The 15,188-nt window shown below is 40.4% G+C and overlaps 1 protein-coding gene across 1 annotated transcript in view; it reads left to right on the forward strand.

Moving 5' to 3' along the window:
* BANK1 (B cell scaffold protein with ankyrin repeats 1) overlaps window positions 1–15,188 on the forward strand; it is a 437,320-nt gene that overhangs the window by 365,811 nt on the left and 56,321 nt on the right. Inside the window, exons 12-13 of the mRNA XM_073601593.1 lie at window positions 3,570–3,824; window positions 8,950–9,195. Of these exons, the coding sequence (XP_073457694.1) occupies window positions 3,570–3,824; window positions 8,950–9,195 (501 nt within the window). The remainder of the gene's footprint in view (window positions 1–3,569; window positions 3,825–8,949; window positions 9,196–15,188) is intronic.

Genomic DNA, 15,188 nt, shown 5'->3' on the forward strand with positions numbered 1-15,188 from the left:
ATTGAATAAAAATATAATAGTGATTAAACTTCTTAAGTCGTATTGTATGATATGGCATTTGTCATTATTCACATTTACAGGTAAAAGAAATAACTTGGATTCTCCTTACATATTGCCAATAAATAAACTCTTTCTTGGTCTGTAATTCAAAACAGACAATAACACTTCAGCCTCAGATTTGATTCAATACCCATCCTGAAGGAATATAAGCTTGTATATATACAAATACAATCAACCATTTTTTGCAGTTCTCTAAAACCACTGCCAGTTATCAAAAGAGTATTATTTAGATTAGCTGTCAAGATGATGTTGAATGAATGTGGGAACCTCTCCAAAATTCAACAGATTAAATATTGTTTATCTGCTACACACACACTTGTATGCACATTTTCAGTTTAATTTAAAAACATAAATAAGGAACACTTACGTCATATCCCACCTCCACAGTTGGAAGGTAAAGAAGAGAAATAGGTACAATTTATTCTGCCATCTACACAATGCGACACACAAATGGCAACCCTGGCATCTAATACATCATTCCTCTTCTCCACTATTTTCCTCTCTGTAGCCAAAGAGACCATCGCTTAAAACTCAGACATGACAGGTTGTTGCACCTTATTAATGTACAGGAGGTAGTGCTTACATTTTTTCTTGAACTCAACAAACAGAAGGAACATTCTTTCTTTAGCTCTCTGTTTCTCAGCAATATTACTCATCTACTGTTTTCAATATTGTATATAAGTATCACTTCTAGAAAGAACCAAGAGCCATCTTCTCAGAATTGTATCATCATGGCCTCAACAGAATGTCCAAAAACCAGGATATTAAATAAATTATAGTAAAGCAGTTAAACATGTTTTAATCTCATCTCTTTTTTCTCTCAGTTGAACAGAGCTTCAAAGTTGCAGACCAGACTGGTCTGTTTACAACAAGATCGAAAGGGGTGCAAAATATTCAATTAACCTTAAAGCAGAGTTCCACTCCCCAACTTAAATTTTTATTTAATAGCTTGCCTACTGGTCACTTTTAGCCCCTTCCTGCCCAGGCCAATTTTCAGCTTTTAGCACTGTTGCACTTTGAATGACAATAGCGATTTCTTTGGTTGGTATTTAATCATCACTGGGTTTTTTTCTTGCTAAAAAAACAAAAAAAGACTGACAATTTTGAAAATAAAAGTTTCCGTTATAAAATGTAGTAAATAAGTCATTTTTCTCCTTGATGCTGATGAGGCTGCACTGATGGGCACTAATAGGCTGCACTGATGGACTCTGATAGGCTGCACTAAATGGCACTGATGAGGTGGCACTGATGAAAAGGCACTAATATGCAGCACTGATGGGCACTAATATGCAGCACTGGTGAGCACTGATAGGCGGCACTGATGCACACTAATAGGTGGCACTGATGGGCACCGCTAGGTGGCACCGATAGGCACTGATGAGCAGGCACTGATGGGCACTGAAAGGCAGCACTGACTGGCACCACTGATGGGCACTGATTGGCATCAATGCTGGACACTGTTATGGCTGCACTGATAATCAGGGTACTGATAATAAGGAAAGAGCAATTCCTTGTTTACATGTGAACAGCTGTGATTGAACAACACAAATTGCAATTGAACAAGTGTAACTAATAAAATGGCCGGTGAGTGTATAGCATAGACCCATTATCCAAAAGCGCAGTGAATAGGCTGTCAGTTTAGTGAGACAAATAATTCTGTTTACTTCAATACCATTTACCAGACCCCACTTGCTTAAACCAAAAAATCACATACATTTGCACTGAAATCTGGTTTAATGACAGGACTAGTGTAAACATACAAATTAGTCAAATAGAGAGCATGGGTATGCGCCATATTAGTAGAAACAACAAAGCGTCCCAGGCGCTATGTCCTATGGGGAATCACACTGTCCACTACCCAAGGGCCAATCAGATGCAGCTGTCAGAAATAGTACACCTAGTGACTGGAATTGCAAACAAGAAATTGACAGCGCTATCTTGATGTGAGTGGTTGACATGGAATCCTCAGAATGTATAACACAGCAAGCTGATGGTGAAGGCTAAAATAGGTGATTTATTGTTCATAGAAAGTTTAAAACCGTAACAGATAATACAATACCAAGCCGGTATGGACGGATGTGGATGGGCTGATATCCGCTGGGTCCAGTGGGATAAGAGATGAAGAGAGTCTGCCGTGATATACAGCCTCCGCTACACAGAGCCACAGACGTTCAGGGGCCAAGCTGGAGACCACTGGCACTCCCATATGACATCATCACGACACAAGGGCGGAAATGCTGGACCGGAGTGGATTGCCAATCAAACCAGGCTGGAAGGCAAGGGAACTGTTGCCGTGATGACGAGTTTCGCGCGCATGTGCTTTGTCAAACCCATGAGAAATGTGTAGTCACAGCAACAGTTCACCTTGCTTTCCAGCCTGGTTTGATTGTCAATAACCAGAATTTCCTTGTTTACATGTGATCAGCTGTAATTGAACACAGCTGATCACATGGGTAAAGAGCCTTGACATCGGCTCTTTACTGAGATTGGTGATGCTCCATGTCCCAGGGGCTGCACTGCATTAAATGACCTACTCCCAGAACGAGCGAGCCGCCGCCCGCCCGTCAATTGACAACACTGCGGGAGGTGCTTAAATGCTCCCCCCTCATTGTTACCACTCCGACTTTAACATTTGGATAATGTCAATAATGTGTTCCTTCTTGTTTCTTTGATATCATTAAAATCTAACCTGATCTCGGAAACAGGCCAGGTCCTTCGCAGTTGTGGGCATCTGAGGCACGCTTGTCTTTGTTTCTGGGATTCGTTGTTGACTACCCAGCCCTTGGACTTGACAAAGCGTATGTGCGTGAAACGCATTGTCATGGGAACAGTTACCCTTGTGTTCCAGCCTAGTTTGATTGGCAATCCACTCCGGTCTGGTATTTCTGCCCTTGTGTCTTGGTGACGTCAAATGTGAGCGCTGGTGGACCCTGGCTCTGCTCTGAGCCTCTGTGGCTCTGTGTAGCAGAGGCTGTACATCATGGTGGAATCTCTTCATCTCTTAGCCCCCCGGACCCAGTGGATATCAGCCCAATCACATTTGTCCATACTGGCTTGGTATCGTATTATCTGCTATGGTTTTAAACTTTTTCTGTGAACAATAAATCACCTATCTGAGCCTCCACCATTAGCTTGCTGTGTTATACATTCTGAGGATTCCATGTCAACCACTCACATCTAGATAGTGCTGTCATTTTTTTGTTTGCCATATTAGTAGATCAGTAAATCTTCAAAAAAAAAGTCTGTGGCTGGGCATGAATTAAGCAAATCCAAGTCTAGATATGTTTTCTTTCTTTTTTTACCCTCCCCTGTGGACAGATTCTTTTCAGACTTATCATACTATTAAGTTTAATTGTGACACTTTAAAACCACTGAATTCAGTATTCAACATTTGTTTTAAAATCATAACTGCTTTTCTGTATTGACGGAAACAAATTGCATGCCTCTATACTAGTTTATAATGAATGCAATTTACAATAATAACATAACTTACATTTCTGCCATGACAGAGGAAATAAAGGACAGCAACAATGGTGATGTCACATCTGCTGTAGCAGATGAATATACTGAAGAAGCAGATGATAATGAATATAATGAAGAGCCACTGCTAGTCGCTTCTATGGAGGACGATGTGTACATTGTATTTGAAACAGGCACTACTGAGACACAACAAAGACAAAGCTCTTCTATTTCACACAATCCAGCAGCTTCAGCGATCACATCTAACCGCACAATACAAAGTGTTGCATCATATAATATGCAAGGTAATCCTGATTTGTCATGACCAACCCTAGTCGAACTGTCTTTGTTAAAATTGATTTTATCCATTTCCCTTTTCAGGACAACAGATGAGGAAAAGCAGTTTTCACTGACAAAATCTGTGTCTTTATTATGCTGCATTATGTTTAGAGAAAGACCAAATCCAGTAAAATTGTAATTAATGGTTCATCATTCGAGAGCCTGTGTCAGCACTTAGTTATTCACATTCATTTCTTGGATTTCTTATTCCATGTAATCAAACAATATTGTGTATCATCAAAAGAAACAATTAAAAATGTACAACATTACTCACCGAGTGTGCAAATATCGGTGCCTTATTAACAGTATAATTTTATAACAAAATTTTAAATACAATTTATATTAATAATATTAAATAAATAAGTGCAGTTCATAAAGTGTACTAAGGTGACCAATAGTGTGCCAACAATGTCCTTATATTATGCAATTGAAGTAGATCTTTGTGAAAAAGTGCTCCAAACTCCAAAGGGTGTCACCGCTCCCATGCTCCCCCTCTCCTCCCCAGAGTGGTTATCCTCCCCTCCGGACGTGTGACCGCACAATTACGTTTGGTCAGTAACGCTGTTGAACCACCCCTGGGTTCTGTGATATAAAGACTTTGCAGATTCCTGAGCTGTTCTGATGGTATATCCTCAGTACATGTATAAAGAGAAAAGCTTTATAGTGCTGTAACATTTAAAAACGTGTTTATTTAAAACTTCTCATATAGGGTGCTCACACATCCAAGGTGCTTGTAGTGCACCACACTATATCCAGCAGACCTGTATATAATCCAATTCCAACCATATGTCGGTAGCTCATCCAACTGATCATCCAAAAGCCTGATTGCCCTAATTGATCATCCAATAGCAATCCCCCTGAGGAAGACATGTAATCCCTGTGTCGACATGTGTTGGGGAGGAGACTGGACGGTGTAGGCCGTGGCAGCTTCCCTGGACAAGCTGCCACAGGCAAACGAACAGACATACGTTTGAAATTGGATTATATACAATCTGCTGGATATAGTGTGGTGCGCTACAAGCACCTTGGCTGTGTGAGTACCCTATATGAGAAGTTTTAAATATATGTGTTTTTAAAAGTTAAAGCACTATAAAGCTTGTCTCTTTATATATGTACTGAGGATATACCATCAGAATCACAGAATCCAGGGGTGGTTTAACAGTGTTACTGACCAAACTTAATTGTGCGGTCACACACCCGGAGGTGAGGATAACCACTCTGTGGGGGGGGGGTTGAGCACAGGAGCGGTGACACCCTTTGGGGTTTGGAGCACTTTTTCACAAAGATCTACTTCAATTGAATAATATAAGGACATTGTTGGCACACTATTGGTCACCTTAGTGCACTTTATGGACTGCACTTATTTATTTAATATTATTAATATAAATTGTATTTCACATTTTGGTTTCACACTATGTATTGTTTGATTACATGGAATAGGATTTGGAACACTGCATATGCATTTCTGCACATAAATGTTGAACACTTGGATTGTATAGTATAGCGCGGCACATTGATATATTATTTAATTATTAGCACAATCATATGGGAATGTGAACAGTGCCTGCAGCTGAACATCACACATATATAATAGTGTGAGTGATTAATTCTGGTAGCTCACAAGACCCTTAATTTTGGTTTCTTGGCTTTCTACCAGCTTCCAAAACAGCAACTAACTAACATTTTTTATCTTTTTATCAACACTGTACCCATATGTAACTTTTTTCATTTTTTTCACACAAATAGAGCTTTCTTTTGGTGATATTTACTCACCACTTTATTTTTTATTTTTTGCAAAACAAATTAAAAAAGACCCAAAAAAAGGGGAAAAATGTGTTTTCCTTTGCTTCTGTTATAAAATGTTATTATTTTATTTATCTTTCTTCGTGAATTTAGGCCAGAATGTATACTGCAACATTTCTTTGGTGAAAATAACCCAAATAAGTGTATATTATTTAGTCTGCAGGAGAGTTACAGAGTTCACAAACTATGGTATATTTTACTGAAAATTGATGAATCCTGATGTACTGACCGCCTATCTAATTTCTTGAGGCCTGAAAATGCCAGGACAGTACAAATATCCCCCTAATGACCCCTTTCTGGAAAGTAGGCAGTTCAAGGCATTTAGTAAGAGGCATGGCAAATTTTTTGAAGTTGTAATTTTTTTGTCACAATTTAAATTAAAATTTAAAAAATTAAAAAATGTAAAAAAAAATTTAAAAAATATATTTTTAAAACATTTTTAAACTATGGTTGCTTATAACTGTGAGTTTTACAGTTAAAAGCAACATTTTTTTCTGAGTGAAAACTACTCAATCAGTGTTTACTATTGTGATTAGCTATGATTGGCCACAGTTAATCAGATGGTACAGACTGGCTATGATTGGCCCTATCGGCATCATGTGATGACTGTGAACAATCACAGAGCTCATCACAATAGTATACAATGAAAGGCATGATTCAAAGCCTTTCATTGTGTACAACTGTCATGTGATCTGCTGTGATTGGCCACAGCGTTCACATGGTAGCAGAAGCGGGCTGGTAAGTCATACGGTGGGCACGGTGGGTGACAGATCACGCTGGATTGCGGCCAGGGGAAGTCATATGACGTCCTCCCAGATTTACAGTGCTCCCACCAGGCTGTCATTTTACAATAGACCTGGTGGGAAGGTGTTAAAAATGTAAACTGCAATAGAAGACATTTTATACTGACCTGTCCTGCCACTGGTTCCTTATAACTTTGCTCTATACAAAGGCTGTGGCATCAGGCAGAATCTTCACTTTTGGGAGTGTTAGATATCTGCTCCCCCATCATGCTGTGGTTTCTTCAGCCAGCTCCTACATCACTACAGGACACACATAGAACCAGAGCATTTAAGAGGTCCCCTAGCATCTGGGATGTTAAGCCAGTTCCCAGACCTAAAGATAGCCCCACTTGTACCACAACTCCTCAGGGACAGCAGGCTGTCCCAGACTAGTCCCACTGGTTCTAAAGCATTAAAGTGATTGCAAAGGCTTCCCTTTTAAAATTATAAACATTTTCCACTTACCTGCTCTGTGCAATGTTATTGCACAGAGCAGCCCCAATCCTCCTCTTTCTCGGGTTCCCTGCTGGCACTGTAGGCTCCTCCTCTTCTTTGTCTGCCACCATAGGAGGTCACTTCCTATAGGGGCGCACCTGCAGGCTTGCTCCTAAGCTTGGCTGCATGCATCTCAGTCCCGCCCTGCGCTCCCTCTTTACAGGATGTGCCTGTATGAAGAGGGAAAGAGAGCAGTGCTAGCTTTAGGCAGGCACAGCACTGGACTGATATAGGACTCAGGGAAGTATACAGGGAGATGAGGGAGATACACTTACTGAGACATTATTTACATTAATGCCTGTAGAACTTCTTTAAGCACAGGTTCTATTTCTCGGGCAATAAACCAAGATAGCAGTATACAGTTGTTGTTAACATAGAGGCCTCATGATACCATAGCTACAGACACAGTTATCAGGAAGCCTCCACCTACCCGCGGGACATGTGAAACGTGGGTGCCCAGTAATAATGGCGGATGCTCTGGGAAAACCTCCTAATCACTGCAGTCAAGCAATTCACCACAACCACCCACCACCACTCCTATCTCCATCTGGGGAACCCAAGTTGTACTACAGTTCTGTTATCATCCAGCATATGTTTAAGGCTTCACTGCTGTGACTGAATGCAATTAGACTAATTTTCATGTTGCCACTTACATAGAATTTAGGCAGGCCATAGATTAAGTGCTATTTTCCCATGATTGCAGGAAAGAAAATTGTTTGAACCCTCCATCAACATGACTGATCGTGGAACTATTGTGTTTTCCTGGCGGGGGACGAAGGAGGCGCTGGGAGCCGTCCCTACCCGGAGAACACAGTGATTACTGCTATACACTACTGGATTGTGCTATTTAATGCTACCACTTCATTCTTGAGCACCAGCAGGACCATACATATTTCCCTTTTTTGCTTAGAGAGGCACTTTAAGTATAAGCAGTTCTAAATGAGTGGTAGAGAAGTTAATGGTTGACTAAACACACAAAATGGCATGGGATTCCCCCCAAAAAACCATACCCGACCCTTGTCTTTTATGAAGGTTGAGTATGGATGTTAAGGGAGACACCATGCAAAAGAAAAAAAGAAAAAGAGGTGTCCCCCCGAAAAATCCATACCAGACCTTTATCCAAAGAAAAGAGAGAGATGTTATGGGCATCCCCCATGTTGTCACTGGCAAAATGTGGTTATGTCCATATTTGGTCAAAGATGTTACCCAGGACACCCTGCCTCTTTGTTTGAATTCTGCTCTGGCAACTGGGAGATTTAATTTGCAGTGAGTGACATGTTGGATATTTTTTATTTCTGCAGGTAAACAGTCATCATTGTCTGTGATTGATGAGGGTCTGCTTTGGGGAATTTGTATTTTTTATTAATGGACTTGTCAAAAGGTCTGAGTCTTTATTTACAATTTCGTTTTTTTAGCGGGGAATGAGTACTATGTACCCCTTGCTTTTTCACATAGGGAGGGTGGTACTGGGGGGGGGGGGGGGCTGATATTTTTAATGGGGTCTCAGGTGTGAATGGGGAGCAGGTGTGTTAAATTTGGTTTTATTGATCTCACTCTATCATACTGATCACTGGAAGTTCAAAATGGCTCCTCATGGCAAAGGACTCTCTGAGGATCTGAAAAAAAGAATTTTTGTTGTACATAAAGATGGCCTAGGCTATAAGAAGTTTGCCAAGACCCTGAAACTGAGCTGCAGCATGGAGACCAAGACTATCCAGAGGTTGTCTTTGGGAAATAGATGTATGAGTGCTGCCAGCATTGCTGCAGAGGTTGAAGGGGTGGGGAGTCAGCCTGTCAGTGCTCAGACCATACACCGCACACTGCATCAAATTAGTCTGCATGGCTGGTTGGTCCTTCTCCAAAATATTATTGATAGCTCATTGACTTTCTTTACATATGCAGTCATTTTAAGTGCAGATCTTCCATTTTCCACCTTAGGTTTCATCAACCCCCTATGCAAGTGTATCCTTAATACATCCTTTTCTAATATAACTGTATTTATTTGTTGCAGAAGTGAGAAACCATGGCAGCTTTAGTGAACATTATATTTGGGATGAAACTATGGATGAAAGCATCGAAGAAGATCCATACAGTCTTACCTCCCATGAAAATGAATATATGGAGCTACCTTTTGAACCTGCTGATGAAGTGAACCAAAGAATAAAAAAGTCTTTTATTGTGCATAGAGCTCCCCTTCCAGCACCCAGACCACAGGCAGCTGCCATTCCCGAACCAGAAGACTCCTACATTTCTAAAGGTAAGAATGGATCACCTCTGTATACAGCTCTAACACAGCTTGACATGTTAAAGGGGAGGTTCCTATGTCCTGCATGTTAGTGGCTGAGCAGCTAAAGAAAAGCAAAGTTGCTTTTGTGTTGAGAGTTTATAAGCAGAAATACCTTACGGACTTTGAATTTATTTCTCATATACCATCAACAAATCAGCATGGCTGCTGCTATGATGGTGTGGATGAGACACAAGGTTGCAGATACCAATAGTCCTTAAAAGTAGTAATTTATGACCTCATAGTTCTTCATTGGCTTGATAGCATAGGCATTGTAAACAGGTTTGGCATTCATATGGAAGGGCATGAAAAGTAAACTAGTCTGTATTAGTATTGCAGTTTTTTTGCTATTTTAATATTATTGTCACAATACTATTTTAATCATACTTACTGGTCTTTCCGATGAAAATGTCACATTTCAAGCTTGATTGCTTGGTTCATATTTTGGTTTGCAAAACAATATTTTTATATATTACTGATGTTGAAGCTAAGACAATATTTTTCTTTTAATTATTATCAACATTCCAAAAGAGAATGATGTTGTGCATTGACCAGTAGACCTGTTTGCTAGGTTTAAAATAAGACACCCCTTACTCACCTTTAAAACAGTAGTAAACCATGTTAAAAAAGAAAAACTGACCCCACCCACAGGCTCATGTCATAATGTGCTAGTATGCATCGCGAAGTACTTAAAAAGCGGGTCCCTCCAGCAGCATGCTGTCACGGCTGACAGGGAATACATCCTCACCCGATCTACTGACGTGTTCACTGGCTCCGGCTGTTTGAATGGCCGCATTGCAATGACGTCACTCATGCTCATGGGAGTCATGGCCATCCATTGAGAGCATAGTGTGCCAGGGCCATCACAGGCTGCTACATATGTAAATTTCACCTAAATGGTGCACATTTAGGAGATATTTACTGTACCTACAGGTAAGCCTTATTATAGGCTTATCTGTAGGTACAAGATAAGCATTGTAGTTCACTACCACTTTAACTGAATGATTGCATCAAACACAAGTGTTTCGGATTGACATAAAGTTAAAACACAAAATTGGTAACAGCAAAGAAGGGATTTCAACCTGACCTTAGATTAACTTTTGTAGGTTTCACAATACCCACTGATATCTATATCTGATATCTGTGAAACAGAACCTAAAGAATAGATGCCAATGAGAAAATAGCACACACATAGACATATGCAGTCAAAATACCATCTTCCATCCCAACGATTTCCTTCTGAAGCCCTTTTTGCCTACAGACAATTTTTGCTTTACAATGGCCTGATCTACAACAAACATTTGCCTGTGTTTGGCAGAATATCATCATGAAAGTTTCAGGTACTGTTTATTAAAGTACAACTTCAGTTTCCGTGAAGTTATATATTATACACCCACCTACCTCGTATGCAAAAAAAATGACCTTTCCACAATCTAAAGTTCTTTACTGTGCGGCCCTGCCTAGCACCATGCAGTGTGCGCATATACTGTGCCCCTATTCATTCCTGGTTCTGATTCCACCCAATGCAGCCCACATCCATGCACTATGCATGGGACCTGACCAGGATGTTTCTGTGTGGTGCTAGGCAATGCTGCACAATAAAGAACTGGGAAGTGGGGATAAATGTAAGTAGGCTACACTGTGGGGGGTGAGATGAATATTTGAAGGAAAGCTAAAAGGGAAGTTGTTTTTTAATCTTTTCCGTGTTAAAGAAACAAGCACCGTAAAATGTACTCTTTATTACATCTATCATAGTACTGCTTTATTTAGTTTTTAGTACTGTTGATTCAAAGGTGACCAGAGAAACAATGGCAGATCGATGGAGAAGAGGAAGCAGGTTCAGGAGGTTCACTCATGAGGATTTTCATAGCAATGTACTATTTTCCCTCATGATGCAAGATAAAACCTTTCAAGCATTCTCTTGTGGACATATAGGTTGATACATAAAATCTCAGCAGCTAATTAAGGAGTACAGTTCAGGAGCAGAACACTAAGCTGTCTCACCAGCATCTGTCTCCTCACACTCCAGGGAGCTTACAAAAAAAAAGAACAAAAAGTATGTCACAGATTCAAAATTCCCTGAGATGTAAAAATATTCTTTTCAGATACAAAATATGAATCAAACAGTTGTCAAATCAAGTTTGAAATGAGACAGTCTGCAGCTGAAAGACCAGTAAGTATATTTAGCGCACATGGGCAAAGATTTTTGTCCCGGTTGTACTAAATAAGCAGAAATGAAAACCAAGATATTCCCTTTTCCTTTTTAAATACAGAGAAATCACATGTATTTTGATTTGGAAGACCAGTTATTTGACATTTTCAAAACATTTTTAATGATTTTATTATCTTTTTAGACAGATACTGGCATAAAATGCATTTGCTTTTTTTTTTTTTTTTTTTCTGAAATCTGAAATGTTTTTTTTGCGAAAATCCAGCATTGTCAAATTCAGCATGTTAAGTTAACAGGCCAAATTTGGCAAATGATATATCAACATTTACTGATGCTGTGCTTTCAGGGAAACTGGGAATGCAGGGTTTGAAAAAGTTAAACAACTTAAGTTATTTATTTTAACACAGTTTACATTTTTCATAGATACTAGAGAGTTGAGCCACCTATTGGGGCGTATACACGGTCGGACTTTTCGGCTACAAAATCCGGCGGACAATCCGATCGTGTGTGGACTTCCCCGGACTTTCAGCGGACTTTTCCAGTCGCAAATCTGACGGACTTTAGATTTGGAACTTGCTTCAAATCTTTACGTCCTAACTCCACCGGACCCAGAAATCCGCTGTATGCTAGTCCGACGGACAAAAACCCACGCTAAGGCAGCTATTGGCTACTGGCTATCAACTTCCTTATTTTAGTCCGGTGTACGTCATCACGTACGAATCCGTCGGACTTTTGTGTGATCGTATGTAGGCAAATCCGTTCGTTAGAAAGTCCGCCGCAAGTCCGCCAATAGTCCGTCGAAAGTTTGTCGGACGGGCTGTCGGACTTTTGCAACCGAAAACTCCGACCGTGTGTACGCCCCTTATATCTTTTGGAGACTTTGTTAATGTGATATCTGCACTTAAGTTCCTGAGTCTGCTTTAGCTGTGAACATCCTAGAGTGTCCTACTCTGCCTGTTTTTGTTTTGTTTTTAATTAATAATATGTAGAATATAATAGGAAGAGCTGAAACACAAAAGCAGGGTTGCTAACCGTCAGTAACTTTACGGACAGTTTGTAAAAATCAATGATTTTTGCAACTGTCTGTAATTATCCAGGGGCTGATAATTTGTCAGGCTGTGTTGACTTTTTAAGTGTAAACCCGGCAAATTCGTTGCTATGGGTATTGTCAGTGTTTCCATGTTTTGTTTATGCTATTTAACCACTTAGAGACCAGAAGATTTTCCCCCTTAATGACCAGGCCATTTTTTGTGATACGGCACTGCGTTGCTTTAACTGATAATTGCGTGGTCGTGCGATGCTGTACCCAAACAAAAATGACATCCTTTTTTTCCCACAAAAAGAGCTTTCTTTTGGTGGTATTTGAGCTTTCTTTTGGTTGGAATTTTATTTTTTGTGCTAGTAACATAAAAAGAGCATCAATTTAAAAAAAAAAAATATATATTTTTGATTTTTTTGGTATAAAAAACACCCCCCCCCCCAAAAAAAAAATCTTCATCAGTTTAGGCCAATATGTATTCTTCTACATATTTTTGGTAAAAAAAAATTTGCAATAAGCGTATATTGATTGGTTTGCGCAAAAGTTATAGCGTCTACAAAATAGGGGATAGATTTATGGCATTTTTATTATTATTTTTTTTTTACTTGTAATGACGGAGATCTGCAATATTTTAGTGGGACTGCGAAATTGCGGCGGACAGATCGGACACTTTTGACACTTTTTTTGGGACCATTGACATTTATACAGTGATAAAAATGCACTGATTACTATGTAAATGCCACTGGCAGGAAAGGGGTTAACACTAGGGGGCGATCAAGGGGTTAAATGTGTTCCCTGGGAAACACGTGTTTCTAACTGTGGGGGGAGGGGACTGACTGGAGGAGGAGAGAAATTGCTGTTCCTATTGTCCTAAAAGAATTTAAAACATATGGTAACCTTTCAAACTTGAAGATTAATTTCAGTAAGTCCAAAGCAATGAGCATAGGAGTCCCCCCACGTCATCTCACAGAATTCCAATCCAGTTTTAAATTTAAATGGACAACCTCGGCCTTAAAATACCTTGGCACGTATATCCCCTCCAAAATCTCACAGCTTTTCTCTCTGAATTTCCCCCCTTTGCTGACTAAAGTTTGGGCTCTCCTTGCCAAATGGCAAACAGGACTACATTCGTGGTTTGGGAGATGCAATATCCTTAAGATGTGCATTCTACCTAAATTCCTCTATCTTCTCCAAGCCCTCCCAATCCAAATTCCCTCTAGTTACTTTGTCCAGACCAGAGCCTTATTTTTCGACTTCATATGGGCCCATAAAAGACCTAGACTCAACAGAAGATAGTTTATGTTACCCAAGCAGTATGGGGGACTAGCGGTACCAGACCTTCGCAAGTATCACCAAGCGACTCACTTAACAAGACTTATTGACTGGAAGCGACACCAATCCATGAAACTATGGACCAGTTTGGAACAGACCCAATGTGATATACCCCTAAACAGGGCCCCTTGGTGCCATAATTCACTACCAAGAGACGTGAAGAATCATCCTCTGATAGGTACTACTACACAAATATGCTCGACGCTCTTTGTACGTTTTGGCCTTGTGTCACTAAAATCCGTTCTTCGTCCGGTAGTTTGCTCCAGGTCACACAGACCCTATCTTTCGCGCAATGAGAACAGCAGGTTATTTCCAAGCTTCCCATTTCATGGTTAATGGTAAGTGGCCATCAGTGACAGATCTCATGAATATAGACGGTCCCTTTCACTTAGATTTTTGGAGAGCTCATCAACTCTGTCATTTCCTTATATCATTGCCTCTACCCAGTAGCTCTGACCAAACTCTAACCACCCTAGAGACCTACTGCTGGGAAGAGGGTACTATGTCCCACACGTTATCGACCATCTACCAATTGTTGATCACACCACCAGATGGCCATCGCCTCCACTGTCTAGATAAGTGGGAAAGGGATATACAGTGCACCTTTACGACACGGCAAAAGCAAAATATCCTCCACGTATAAATCCTCAATTTGCTCGAAGACACAAGAGACCAACTATAAAATAGTTACCAGATGGTACAATACCCCGGCAAAGTTACAAAAGATCTTTCCCACTGCCACGGAGCTTTGCTGGAGATGTCAGAGAGAATGTGGAACGATTTTCCACATCTTCTGGACTTGTCCCCTGTTGGAGAGGTTTTGGAAAACCATTCAACATACGATGCAGAAGTTCACTGAATACCCCATTCAAGCAGACCCGACCCTTTTTCTACTTCATGCATCTAACAAATCCCAAAAAGCTTACAAACAATCACTAATACCGCATCTACTCGACGCAGCGAAGGCCTGCATCCCCTTATATTGGAAATCCACACAATCTCCTCCTATTGGTTTATGGCTCAGGAAAGTGGAGGAAATCAAAAAAATGGAGGACTTAATCCTCACGGCCCGCCACCAAAATGAACGGTTTACCAAGAAGTGGTCCATCTGGAATATCTTCATCTTCTCAGATGAAGGTCAGACTCTTCTGGGGAGGGATACACCAGATTAAAATTGTCCCATTTTAGAATGCCTGATAGTCGAATCGGTCTATAGATGTCGTTTGACTTGACCACCCTGAGCCCTGACTTGTAGAAGGGTGCGCATGCTGCCTCGTTGTGCCCCATTCTCTCCCTACATTTCTTCCCCACTCCCTTCCACCCCCCCTTTCTGTTCTCCCTTTCTTTCCTACTTTCCTTTCCCTTCTTTCCATTTCTTCTCTCTGTTTCCTGTCTCTGCTAGTGCTATTGTAGGTGTATGGGGTA

The sequence above is a fragment of the Aquarana catesbeiana genome, linkage group LG01, assembly GCF_042186555.1.
Source record: "Aquarana catesbeiana isolate 2022-GZ linkage group LG01, ASM4218655v1, whole genome shotgun sequence".
In the NCBI taxonomy this organism is placed as follows: domain Eukaryota; kingdom Metazoa; phylum Chordata; class Amphibia; order Anura; family Ranidae; genus Aquarana; species Aquarana catesbeiana.